Here is a 14,844-nt window from a genome sequence, read left to right on the forward strand (position 1 = left end):
TATCATTCAATTCTTCTCTTCTTGGTTTCGTCGACATTTTTAATTTTTATTTCAGCAAAGTTTGGAGCTATCTCTTCTTTAAGACATGTTTCGATGAAATAAATTAAACAACAAAAGAGACAGAGCAAAGACAAACATTTTTTCCAATCTAACCATATTGATTTAAATTATAAGAAACCTGTGAATTCAATTAAAAATAAATGCTGCACTATTCGTTAAAGCAGACAAAAATGCGGGAATGGTCATCATTCACAAAGACGACTATATTCAAAAAATTAATGAATATCTCACAAATAACGAATACAAAGAGATTACAAAAAACCCACTCAATCTCATAATATCCAAATCTAAAGAAGTTATTAAAGAATGTGACTCTATGAATAGCTACATTCCTCAATTATACAGCACGATTAAACTACACAAAGTCAATTTCCCCATTCGACCTATTACTGGTTATTATAATTCACCCACTTCTTTCCTTTTCCGTACACTACTATGGTTTCATTCGATATAACCAATTTATATACTAATGTGGATACAGACTATACTCTTAATATTATTCAAGAAATATTCGAGAAACATTTTAAAAACAACGGAATCTCTTGTCATCTCTTAACTATTCTTAAACACATAATTACACAAAATTACTGTCAATTTAATAACAAAATCTTTAAATCAGAATTGGGTCTACCTATGGGTCTCTCCATCTCCGGTATTTTAGCTGATATTTATCCCGAATCTATAAAAAAACAATTTATTCTACATAACACCAACCCTTTTATTAATAACATAAATAAGTGGATAAGATATGTTGACGATATATTTTGCATATGGAACGGAGATACAGTAGAACTCAACAATTTGATAAAAGTTGATAAAAGTTCCTTACACACATAAATAAAATCCATACAAGATTAAATTTCACATTGGACATTGAAAGCAACAATTCTATAAACTTTTTAGATTTGACCATTTCAAAAAGATCTAACTCATTAATGTTTAACATTTACAGAAAACCGTCTTCATCCAATGCCATTATTCCTTACGATTCATTTCATCCTCAAAGCCATAAATTGGTAGCTTTTCAATATTATCTATGTAGAACGGTACGGTTTCCCATAGAACCTACCTATAAAATTAGTGAATTAAATTTTATCTTTAATTTGGCTCGCAAATCATTATAAAACATGACCCTCTATTTAAAAAGACCATCCGAAATCCCGATAATTATTATATACATACCACACAATCCTTTGAATTATAAAATTAACCACATTTTACAAAACCACAACATTAAAGTTAGTTATAAAACTAACAACAGCATTCTTAAATTACTCAGCAATTACAAGAATAAAGAGTAAACACAATTGCAGTGGAGTTTATTCTATTTTATGTATCAAGTACAAAGCTATATATATCGGACAAACAGGCAGAAAATTATCAAAACGACTAGCAGAACACACAACAAAACCTACTTCTAACGTATATAAACATAGACTTGACACGCGACACAACATTGACTTCAAAAATTCTACCCTAATACACGTATGTAACAAAGGTAATAAACTCGACTTACTCGAACAATTCGAAATCGATAAACGTAGAGATGACCCGAAAATCTTGTTAATGAATGATCAGATCAACCTTGTAGAAACTCCTCTCTATTCATTTTTATAAATATAATATACAGGTATATCTGAATGACTGCAACAAACTTCAAGGGGTGATTCTTTAGTGAATTTTAAGGGTACTTTGATATATGAACCATGGGTGACTTCGGCTCCCCTAAGGAGCTACACCCTTCCAAAAATGGCGAAAAATTTTGGTTTAACTTTTTTTTCTCAAAAACCATAAACGCTAGGAAAATGAAATTTGGGGAATATGTTTAACTCATAATAGGGCGTTTTGACCCTATTTGTACTTTCAACCTACTGTTCTAAGTTACTAAACATAACCACCCCCGTTCAATTTTTGTCTAGATTTTTCTTATGACAGTGATAAATACATTGGAAATATTTTATTTAGATAGATGAAAATATTCTAAAAGTTTTTTGCCTCTCTGATGTTCTTCGAAAAGTTAATAGTTTCTGAGAAAAAAATTAATTAAGCAAACACTAACTGTTAAGCTGTAGGGTTGTTAATCGAAAGTTGGAATGAATTTTTAATGAAAAAATCTTAGTAGGCTTTGCAATCTTTGTCAGAAATATTTTTGACGTTTAAATGTCAGTGGTTTTCTTACTATTATTATTGTTTTATTTAAAATTGTGAAACGTCGAGTGAACGAGCGTAAATGCGATAGAACTTATTTGAAAAACAATGATAATAGTAAGAAAAACACTGACATTTAAACGTCAAACAATATTTCTGACAAAGATTACAAGGCCTACTAAGATTTTTTCAATAAAAATTCATTCCAACTTTTGATCAACAACCTCGTTGTTTAACGGGCAGTGTTTGCTTTATTATTTTTTTTCTCAAAAATTAGTCGTTTTTGGAAAAATTTTAGAGAGACAAAAAAGTTTTAGGATACTTTCATCTACCTATGTAAATTTTAAATGTATTTACCGTCTGCATAAAAAAATCTAGGCATAAATTGAACGGGGGTAGTTACGTTTAGTAGTTTAGAAGGGTAGGTTGAAAGTACAAATAGGGTCAAAACGTGCCCTATTATGAGTTAAACATATTCCCCAAATTTCATTTTCCTAGCGTTTATGGTTTTTGAGGAAAAAAAATTAAACCAAAATTTTCCGCCATTTTTGGAGGGGTGTAGCTCCTTAGGGGAGCCGAAGTCGCCCATGGTTTATATATCAAAGTACCCTTAAAATTTACTAAAGAATCAACCCTTGAAGTTTGTTGGAATCATTCAGATACACCCTGTATAGTATGTATTTTTTCCTGATATGTACATTTGGTCGAATATTTCGGAAGACCTGTTTTTCACATTTTTTTGTATAACGTCCATTTCATTTTAGTTCGTTGTCGTTTAAACTCAATTTTATTTTATTTATACAAATGTATGTGTTTTTAAATTATATCAACATGTCTTAACTAATTATATATGATATTTAACGATTTAACGAATTTTGACTGTAAGTAATTTTAGTATCATTGTTTTTTCTTTAGCTTTTTATAATTTTATTTATACCTTGTTAATTTGTACGCATTTGTAGATTTGGCTGATGATGATCGTTATTAATTGATCGAAACCGGTACCAAGTACATTTAATATAAAACAAACTGAGGCTTTAAGAGTTTCATTTCAACTTCCCAAACATCTTTTATTTAAAGTTCCAATTTTTATAAAAAATAGGTATGTCCTTATTACTTCAAATTAAATGATTTCTTGAAATATAGCAGAATATTTTTATAATTACAAATATGTAAAAGCTAATAATTATAAGATAATAATTATGACTTAATGATTGTTTCATATTTTTAAATAAAATACATAACAAATTTAATAATTTTTCTTTTTGTTAATACCACAACTCCGTCAATCATTACGTTCCGTAATTTTATCCAATTTACAATTTTCTCAATCATTATGAAATAATAAACCATAACGATCGGTTTGTAGGCAAGGCCGATTTCACTACGAATAAGATTTTTTTCAATTTGGTTTATTAGCCCCGTTTCGAATATGCGATTGCCTCCTCGTTAGAATTCCAATTGGGACTCTGCCGCCGAGATTTATAGGCCGCTACATCATAAAGGTCCGAATTAACACTTCTGACGGCGACGCGGCGGCCGTCTTTAATTGGCGTCCCACAATCTTGAAACGGTGTAGTGATGACATTATTATAGAATTGGATCGTGTTCCAATTTTTCCCCGGTTCTTTCGAACAGATATTTATCAACCGCAAATTTCCAACATACATTCTTATTCGGCGAATATCTATGATTAAATTAGGAATTCTAAACGGTAGTAATAATATTTTTATCCATTTCGATTACTAATCAGTTATTAATAAATATTACAACAAATATATAGAATTGTTAGAAAATAAGATTAAATTATATCTTACCTAATTCATTTAAATATTCCAAACAATATTCTTGAACGTTAATTTTGATGTTTCCCCATTCAATACTTCCATCATTTTTAATTGTTCCAGTAAAATTTTCTTCAATTGTAAAATTTTTACAAGGAAACCCGTCATAAAATAAAATATCTTTTTCTTGTTCGATTTTTGGTCCTTTTATTGGCTTTTTTGTAAACGAACGCAAACACGTATTTTGAGTAGACGAGAATATCGCTTGTTTTCCACAACACCTATGCACAATAGTTTTATTTCCAAAAAGGTTTGTATATTCTTCAGAACACAACACCAAAACTTGCTCATCAAAGCAAAAATTTTTGTCAACAGTTATATTGTACGACAGCAAATAATATCCATTATTCTCCACTACGATCAGCTGTTCAAGTGGTATGAATTTGTAATGATTACATATAGGAAACTCATTTTCAATAAAACTCCAACTATCAGGGTAACCCTTAATGAGAATCTTCGATTGGTTCAATGTTGTGATCGTGTAAACTTCATTCGTCCACTTATTAATGTACTCTTCACACTCCATGGTATCAGTATTGAGTGTTTCATTAAATCCACAACATCTGGAAATAGTGACGTTGGAGTCCGCTGACTCAATTGAAACGAAAAACAGACAAAAAATCACTACTGCAATCATTTCTTATCGATGTTAAGAAACTCGACCGATTTAGTTGGGATGCGATGATGTACTATTCGTAATACCGATGGGGTATAGTACGTGAATAGAGATTAATCTCATCCCCACTACCGATTCTAAACGTTAGCAAAGGGAGGAACAGGATGAAATTTATACTTCCGAGAAAAGCAATCTGTGCAAAAAGACGAAATTACGTATAGTCCAGAGTAGTTTAAATTTAGTAACGATAATCTTATGGAGATGCTCTTCTGTCAATTGCCGCAGAACATAAACTATAAAATGAAACGTTTTGGCAACTGTTTGTAAATATTGCAGTCGTATGTGCTAATTCGAGACGATTGTGCCAAAAGAAGACTTTTACAACTTAGAACATAAAAAAAGTTAATGAATAAAAGTTCGTAAAGTTGTTTTTTATAATGTTTATTGTCGTCATAAATAAGTTTTATTTTTGTAGTTATGTCTAAAATCGTAAACAAATTATCCAGGTATTATTTATGATACCTGTACAATTTATTTATGTTTGTACAATTTTTTAAAATCTTTAAATAATAATGTCAAGAATGAATAACGAAAAATGAAAACAATTTTATAAGTCTATTTATATATTTTTAAAATGGATCATGAAAGCAACCTTTGTTATTTAATACCCAGTACTTCCCAGTACATTATTTCACAAATCTCAATAGACTGTTGCAAACTGTATCAAATCTAATATGTTCATTTGCCTTTCTCTTCGAATCCATCAAATGAGAAATAATCTGTTTAAATAAGGTCGAATAAAACTAGCACTGATGAGTTGGGTTCACATTATCGGGAGATCTGGTAGTTATGGAAGGAATTAGGTCGTTTTGTGAAATCCAAATATTTATCCCTTATTATTAAGATTTCCTCGAAAAATTGGGCTTTTGCGAAAACTTCGTCGTGATTACAGAAAGATTGTAACTGCTAACTAATTTGCACTCTTCTATTAAAATCATCTTGAGGATGAGATTTACGTTATAAGGATGGTATTATAAGTTACCAGTTATCATTTGCTTTAGTATTAAATGTCATATCAAGATATATGTATTTAATTTTAATAAATTTAAATAATACTGTTCTGTTTCAGAAATTATTTACTAAGTCCTCTCGATGCACCGAGAATTGAGGCGGTACAACTTTACAATAAGAACACAATCAGGGACAAATCACAAGTAAAAATGTGAGTTGCATGCAGTTGGCAACTTTATTAAGATTATCTTTAGGATTCAATCAATTATTGTTACAACAGCCGTTTTACACAACATGTGCTTTATGAATGATGCTTTACCACCTGAAGACCGATGATGTCCATGATGTTTATTATAATCAACAAAGAAAATATTTTCTGTTTACATTAAATTCTTAACTTTTCCACTTCAACTTCTTTTCTTAATTGAACCAACTCCATTTCCGCTTCATGCCTTGGCTTTTAATATAGAAGCATTAATGATGCTAATTCCAATCTTCTTTCCTATCTTTAACAATTCAAAGCAATTCTTGAATATTTTTATGGATAGCAATGTGCTTTTGCGTTTTCACAATTTATTTTTCACGACCTCTATGTAGTCTCTTTCTTTTCTATACCATCCAATTGTGATGGAGCGATGGACACTATAGATCCCACTGACTATGATACCGATTCCATACATACTTCTCCAGCAGCCTATTCTACGTTACTACCTATTGTTTATATGTTTATGACTGAGGTTGTCACTGTTATATAATGATGTACAGAATCTGAATCACAAACCGAGGGCAAACCCTGTACGCTTAAATGAACACGGTACAGTACGTATTTCGGGTTGTCGTATGTTCCCCAATATTGGCTAACGGATTTTTCAAATCGTCATACGGATATTTCAGTCCTTTTGGGTTTTTGTATCAATTGACACACAATCTATTAACACAATGCCTATTAATACACAGTTGGTAGACACACAGTCTATTGATTGCATTTAATACGAAAATGCATGGTTAACATTGCTTGTGACGTCACAAAACGTAACATCACATCTAAACTTTAAAGTGATTTTTGGGTATGTTTTACACTTTTCCGCACTTTTTGTTTATTGTTAACGTCTTTTTTAAGTCATTTTCTATTGATTAAAAAAAAAAAAATTTATATTTTTATTAAAAATGGATCGCTGGATGTCGCTTCTACAGGCAATATCATTAAATCGTTACATTTTTACCTCTTTACCTTATTTATAAGCATTCTTCAACCTGTAAGGATGAATAAGTTTTTTATGTAGAATATCAATAGCACTAAAAGAGCGGAGGGCTGGATTGAACGTGTTAATGTATAAACGATGGTTGCACGAAGCTTACACTAAGTTTAGGGAATTCTGCGATATATATGGAACGAAGGAAGACAAATGAATAAACAAAACTTTATTATCTTTCGAAGAACGTAAGCTTAGTCCCATCTTTGATTGAGATGATGAAGAAGATTTATGAATTTTACATACAGAACTACATTTAAGACGCCAGGTTATGATTGGTTAGGATTTATCTCCAGCAAACTAGGGACGAAAAATGGATTGCTGTAATGACTCATAATAACTAAATATATAACTAAATAAGCACAACTATAAAGACTCATTACTAATGAGTCTTTATAGTTGTGCTTATTTCTGGAAGTCTGTGGAGTGCAAAGGAAAGGCGGGTAGGTATTTCTAAAATGCGTATTTACCCTGGTCCGAGGTAAATACCCAAACAATGCGTATAAAAGTGATATCATTAAAAATATATCAGATTCAAAAAAAAAAAAATGATAAGGAAGATGATGAAATGAACGTTGAAGACGAGGAATTGTCAACAATCAAAGACGTATTATCATCGGACGAATCTGTCGTAATTTAGATTAGATCAAGTTATTATGATTATTATCATCCAGCAGCCCTTTGCGTCTTTGTTGGACATAGACATAGACGATTCTATTCTGTGCTGTCTGAAACCAATTGTTGGTCATTTTTTTAACGTCTACTTCATCTGTTCGCTCGCGGTCTCCACTCAAGCAACCGTTTTGTCCACTGCTCATTCTTCATTCGCGCCACATGACCCGCCCAGTTCCACTTAAACTTTGCCGCAATGTTGACCACATCATTTACGACAGTTCTTCCTCATAGGTCTTCATTTCGTATGTAGTCCGTCAGAGTTACACCCAGGATCGATCTCTCCATCTATCTTTGCGTTACTTGGATCCTCTTGGCAGTGGCTACCGTTGATGTTAAAGTTTGGAGCCGTAAGTCATAATCGGAAACATGCATTGATTGAAAGCCTTTCTTGGGCTTTTCTCTTGAAGATGTCTCTAAGTTTCCCGCAGGCTGCCCATACGGATGTGATCCCTCTGTTTAGTTCGCTTGTTTGATTATCTCTCGTTACACGAACCTCATAGTCAAAATATACATAGCTGTCAACCCTCTCCATCTTATTATCCCCAATGTTGATATTAGAGCTGGGTACAAGATTTGTCATAAATTTTGATTTCTCCTCATTGATATTTAGCACGACTCTTGCACACACCTCCTTTAAGTCGTTCAGCATTAGTTTAATCTCTCCAAGGCTATCTGAAATAAGAACTATATCGTCCGCGTAGCGCAAATTACTTAAGCATTTGCCATCAATGTTTATGCCTTTTTGGGTCCAATCCAGTTGTTTAAATGCACTCTCCAGGACTGTGATGAACAATTTGGGTTCAACAGTGTATCGCCTTGTTTTAGTCACAATCAGTACTTTACTAATTCTACTCTCTTCAGTACTTTCATGCAATTTTACCGTCATTGTAGCATTCTTGTAGATGTTATAAATAAGTTTGGTATATCGATAATCGACTCGCCATTCTTGAAGTGCTTGAAAAAGTACCATCAACTCAATTTAAATTAAATTTTATAAATATTTTTAATACCCATCTTAATGCTGGCACAGTAAGTAAACAAGATTTATTAGTGGTCTATTAAAAATTATCTAGAATTTCTCATTGCTCACAAACTAAAAGTGACTGTTTACTGTGCCGTCTACAGGAGTCATGAAGGAGCCGATGTTCTTTGAAGTGGGTGGAGGCAGTGTTGAAAGAAAAGAGAAAATTGAAGTATACTAAAGTAAGAAATAACCTAGAAAACTTTGAGTGTCCATCGGAATGTGACTTTTTCTTTAGGTGTATCACCGTACACGTTATTGGTCCAAGGTCATTGGCGGAAAATATTTTCAATGATTGCCAACCGTTTTTCCATCATTTTGAACCATGTGGAATACTTCCTAACCGTTTAAACAAGTTTTCAAGGGATTCCAATCAGGTTTTCATCATTTTGAACAACTTTGATAAGTAATGAATTAGTTCAGAATCATTTAGATATAATTTGCCACTATCCCTGTTATCTATCAGGGTACAATAGATCCTTAGGGTCGCGGTGGTTGGTTGATCCGCCTACCCGATATGTAATTTATATAAATGTAATGTAATGTCGATATGATTTCAATGATTATCAAATTAGTTTTCAATAATTTTAAAGAAACTTCGGTAACTGTATACATATATGACATATAAGTGAGATATTCTTGGTTATGAGCCATAAAAAGCCTTTTCGTTGCAGTAATTTATAATCCTATTAATTTTAAATTAATTAACAGTAACTATTAATTAACGTTTTTAGATGTTTTAATAACTCCAAATATTTCCACTAAAAAATAATCTCTTCATTAGATTTTGAATACTTGTTACTATAATTGCTAAGTATTTCATGATTACTAAATTTGTTATCATAGGTATTAACAAATATTATGAATTTTAATGTCTTTAACAATCTTTTTTTTGCTTTTTCGTGCTTTTTTTTCTATAATAAAAAAAGTACTTTCAATGTATTTTAAAACCCTTTTTTATGTATTCGGATACTTTATGATTAAATTCGTAATCTCTTCCCACCAAATGTTAATCCTCTCAAAATCTCCTCCCACCAAAATTTTAATCTCACAAAATCCACCCAAACACCCATAAATACCAATAACGACTATTCCTCGCTGTGATCTTTATTGAGGGTGTACAATCGCTCATTGTATCGGGAATACACCCCGACACGTGGCTAAACGACCCTCGCGTCTTCATCTCTCGTTTCGTCGCTTTGGCAATCTAATTTCTACTGCCAAATAAATCGCAATAGGTCCTCTGCATGAATAAAGAATCTTGTCATAGATGCATAATAATAGTACATCCTCCCGGATCCCTCTTAGATCCTGGGGGCCCCTTTTTTATTTGAACCTAAAAGGAGGGTGTCGTCAACAGTAGCAGTTGATGGGGGATGTTTGTTAACATCCCTTAGCTGTTCGTGAAGTGGCGACGGGGTGGTGGATGATATCAAAGTTTTTTGGATGAGTAACGCTTTTTGTATTTTTTTTAACTTGTTTTTCAGAACATTAGATGGTGGGATGTTTTTATTTACATCTCAATCTTTAATTGTTTTAATAACCTTTATAATAACGTGTTCTACATTGAAACTATCGTAAATAGACTGTTACGGTAAAAGATAGTTTGTTGCTTTTTGTAGTTCGCACCAGCATGTTATTTAAAACTAAACTCGATCTCGGCGAATCCAGGTTCCGAAAACTATGGAAAGAAAATACACACCCAGTTACTGCAGACTTTAATTAAAACAGATGTGAGCCGGTACTAAAACTAACAATTCTCGAACTAGAGATCAAATATTTAAGAAAAACGATTTGTTAACATTTTTTACGGTTAAGTTCTAGGAAAACATCTTTTAGTACAACCGCTTAATAAATTTATGATAATAATTACAAATACTTTTCAAGCTTCCTTTTCCCAATTTGAATTCCAGGTATTCCTTGATTAAAAATAATCGTTTGCGTTATCTAGTTATATTTTGCACTAACTTTTTCTCTATAAATACCTTTAAAACATCCTTTCTGCTTCAGAAGCCTGTATCTTCCGGCAGACGCCGGATATTAACACTAAGTCATGTCATAACTTGTGCACACAAAATTATACGTTACATTAAAGATTCAAACTGTTTTAATATTCTAACATTATAAGTTGCATTAATTATAACTTTATGAAATAGATAAATTATTCTAATCAATGTAAAATAAATTAAGTTCACATTCAACTACAGTTAGTCAAATTAAAATTTTTGGAATTATAGAGAAACACTGTTAACATCTGAAGTTTGTTGTTTTTGTGGCTCTGGGAGTAGAAATTTAGGTCATGTACTCAACTTGTTGAATCCTAGTCGATTTATTGCAAATTCAAGTCGGGAGTTGTGCGAAAACAGATTGGTAAGCGTTCTCCGAAAGAAGAAAATTAACGAGACGACGTGACAAACGATCTCGATCTAAATTCCTTGTTATATTTTCAGACGAATGTCCTGAGCCTTATTTCAGCAATACACACCGACCATTTGTTGGCGGTTTTATCACCACGTACGAATCGTACGATCTAATAAATCGTCATTCAACTTAACGATTACACGAGACGCCCCGTTTTAAAACAGCAGTAATGCTAGAATGTTGTTTTACGCACGCAAGAAATGAAACAGAATACTTAAGCACTTGTATAACGTTACGTCTGCTGTGGATTCCGGTTAAAGTTTCCTGTCAAGTTCTCAGAATTAAACACGGTCGGTCAGCAAATTCGTGGCTAAGTCAGTCCATTTTGGAAAGGAACGCCCGTATTTTAGCGTCTCGCGTAAACCGAACTTGGACCGTCTAAATATACAGAATGAACGATGGCACAAATCAACGCGATAACCGCAATTTTTGCATCCGTCGGCCGTAAGTAAGCTCTAAAAACCGAACTGGAATGTGAATAAATCCGCGAAATCTTTCACGTGAGCCCAAATATTGACGCTACAATTCATCATATGCCACTGCTAGGTTTAGAATTAGAATCTTGTTTATAACCCGACGTTGATTTATTGCATGGTACTTAATGTATTGTCTATGTAGATTTGCCTACAGAGTTGGAACAATTTAAAAAAATCAAAAAAAGAAATTCTTTACATTGTCGTCTGTTCAGGTTTAATGTAGTCTTTAATTATATACTTACACGAGCCTTAAAAGAGGTAAAAGTTTCTTTTTAAATCCGGGAATTGTGGAACACGTGAAAGGAAAATTTGCCGACCCACTTTTCTCTGAAAGTTATTGAAGTTATATACAGTGTGATTTAGTTATTGATTAAGATTTAAAATTAACAGTCCTAGTTATAATGATTAAATCATCTAAAATTGCAATTACTGTATTGCAATTTATTATTATAACTACAAACTTTTGGAAGCTTTGTAAGTTTGCTTTAAATAATTTTTAAATTTAAATAGTAATTTAGCAAATATAACAATTGAGGACCCGTGCGACGATAGCAACAAACCTCCCAGCAACAAACTTTTACCCGTAATTTCCTATCTACTTTCTTAACTGATATCTTCGTTATTATTAGAGATAGCGAAAAACTAAATGCACCACTTGAAAACTTGAATCTTTCTCTATCTAAAACTGGGTTTTCGTCTGCCTATAAATTGATATTAAGATCACTAAAAAACTGAAGAACACCGCGCTGTACTTAAAATAGCTCAAAATTACCAAACTTCAAGGCCAAATTGAAATTCCGGGTTTTCGTCGGTCAATATCTATCGGCGTCATGCTTAAATCACCCTTAATGTCCATATGAACCATATCTATCTTATCGGAAATTTCCTGCTCTTTCTAGTGATGTATAACGCGGCGATCACACGTTTGCACAAGTACATTTTTGGCCAAAAACTACTAACAACGTGGATTTTTCTGTTTCTAGTTAACTCCCATTTGTAACAGAGTCTGTCACGACGACCTGAGTCAAAATCATTATAAACGGTTTATGGAAAAATCCCTGAAATGGGTCTAAAGATTTAACTTTTGTGCAATTTTTTGGTGTAGATTTCAAATTTGTTCCCCCATTTTGAACCCATTAACGGTTAGTGGCTTTTATAGAGATCACTTGTCAATAAGGTCAAATAGTTGCATTACCATAACTAAATCGTTTCTAAAAACAATGGTTCTAGAGTTTTCTCCTGGTCATATAAGAAAGTTATCGACCCGAACAAGGTTTAAAAATGGCTAAAACATATGAATTTTGCAGTTTTTGGACAAAAAAGTACGTGTGCAAGCACGTGATCGCCGCGTGTTATACACCACTAGAAAGAGCAGAAAATTTTCGATAAGATTGATATGTTTCTATAGTTTTCTCCCTATCAAATGAGAAAGTTGTTTAGAGGAAGAGTATTTAAGCGTTTCTGCGTGTAGGGATGGATATTAAGGGTGATTTAAGCATGACGTCGATAGATATTGACCGACGAAAACCCGGATTAAGATAGCTGAAGAAGCGTCCTTTCTGACTGTGATAACAGTTTTTTAAAATTCGATTTCATAACAATTGCACAAGGCCTTGAAGTTTGGTAATTTTGAGCTATTTTAAGTACAGCGCGGTGTTCTTCATTTTTTATTGATCTTAATATCAACTTATCGGCAGACGAAAACCGGTTTTAGATAGAGAAAGATTCAAGCTTTCAAGTGGTGCGTTTAGTTTTTCGCTATCTCTAATAATAAGGAAGGTATCAGCTAAGAAAGTAGATAGGAAATTACGGGTAAAAGTTTGTTGCTGGGAGGTTTGTTGCTATCCTCGCACGGGTCATTTTAACAGGCATTTATTTGAAAAACAACACATGCCCAAAAAAAGAATTTTGAGAAAATCAAGAAAAACTGCTTGCCTTTATACTGTGTTAAGGATTTAGATTTTATTAAGGTGTTTTTATAATTAAATGTGTAATAAAAAAACAACTTTTGGCTTTAGTTTTTGTTTATTTTGCACACAAAAACCATGATAATTTTGGCGTATTAGCACTTGCCCAGGATACTCTTTAGATATTTGATACATTCGAGCTGGGTTTAGCGTAATTTTTGGTTTGGGAATGAATTTCCAGAAATACGTTGTACATCTTTTTCACATTTAACTCTGATGGAAGGTAAATTTTTTTTCTGCCCAGTCTTCGTGTGTAGTAACTTTGTCGGCCTTTGAAGGAGAAAATGTGCTCTATTACTACTTCAACATCGGAGGGCTTTGTCTTCTTTGGTCTATTTCTATGTTTTTCACGACCATCTTTTGGAGAAAATCCACTCATAGCTAAGCTGTTTCTAATCCGGCAAACTCGCATTTCACTAATACCAAAAATCGTCGCTAACGATCCTTTGCAGGATTTGCAGAGTTATGTTGCATGAATAACATCTTGAGCTTTTGTGACGTGATTCCAGGTCAAGTGTTTCGTCTAAATCCTATCACGCCTAGAACTTTACTGATATCCAGTGTATTTGGTCTAAACTATTTCCAAACAAGCTCAGAACAAGAATGGAAGAAATCGAATTTTAGTGACTTCTGTATCTATAAAATTCGCGGAAATGTAGTTTGTTCCAATCAAAATTACGCGTCTAAAACTCTTTCATAGATATTATCGTAATGATAACAGTTGGAGAATGACAACCACGGACCACATCTACACCTATCAATAGTTATAAAGAATTGATTGATTGTAATTAAAGACATCGTCTTACATAAGTAATGAAGTCATGATATTATCAACTTATTAAACCTTTATAAATTACCTTTATAAAGTACGATATTTGACACCATCGTACGACTTCTTCATTGGTTGACGTGTTATTTCAAAAACTTTGGAAAAGCGCAGTCTATCCTTGACATCAGAAATAATAAAAATATTGCTATTGACCGGTGGCCACACTGAGGGAAATTATTCTTGACTCTCAAGAAAAGTTTATTCTTGAACGTATTTCTTAAAAACAAGTATAAGATACTCTTAAAACAAAAATATTTTTTTGTTTTAAGAATAGAAATATTATCGAATGAAGCATGTCATATTCTTGGCATCGAAGAATATCAATTTTTTGTATCAAAAAATCCATTCTTGCGTCAATAATTTATAATACTCAAATGAAGAATTATACAAGATTGTTGTTACATGAATAAGTTTTTCTAAAAAGAAAGATACGTTGTTCAAATCTTAAGAAATCTATTCTCGATACGAAAATGGGGTTGTTGACGTAACACTAAGATACTCTTTTTCAAGATTATTGATTTAC

At 32.5% G+C, this 14,844-nt stretch overlaps 1 protein-coding gene across 1 annotated transcript in view; it reads right to left on the bottom strand.

Moving 5' to 3' along the window:
- LOC111415318 (methuselah-like 1) overlaps positions 1-4,727 on the bottom strand; it is a 93,986-nt gene extending 89,259 nt beyond the window's left edge. The window contains exon 1 of the mRNA XM_071198367.1: positions 4,026-4,727. Within this exon, the coding sequence (XP_071054468.1) occupies positions 4,026-4,689 (664 nt within the window). The 5' untranslated portion in view covers positions 4,690-4,727. The remainder of the gene's footprint in view (positions 1-4,025) is intronic.
- Positions 4,728-14,844: the final 10,117 nt, after the last annotated feature.

This window comes from Onthophagus taurus, chromosome 1 (assembly GCF_036711975.1).
Source record: "Onthophagus taurus isolate NC chromosome 1, IU_Otau_3.0, whole genome shotgun sequence".
Taxonomy (NCBI): Eukaryota; Metazoa; Arthropoda; class Insecta; order Coleoptera; family Scarabaeidae; genus Onthophagus; species Onthophagus taurus.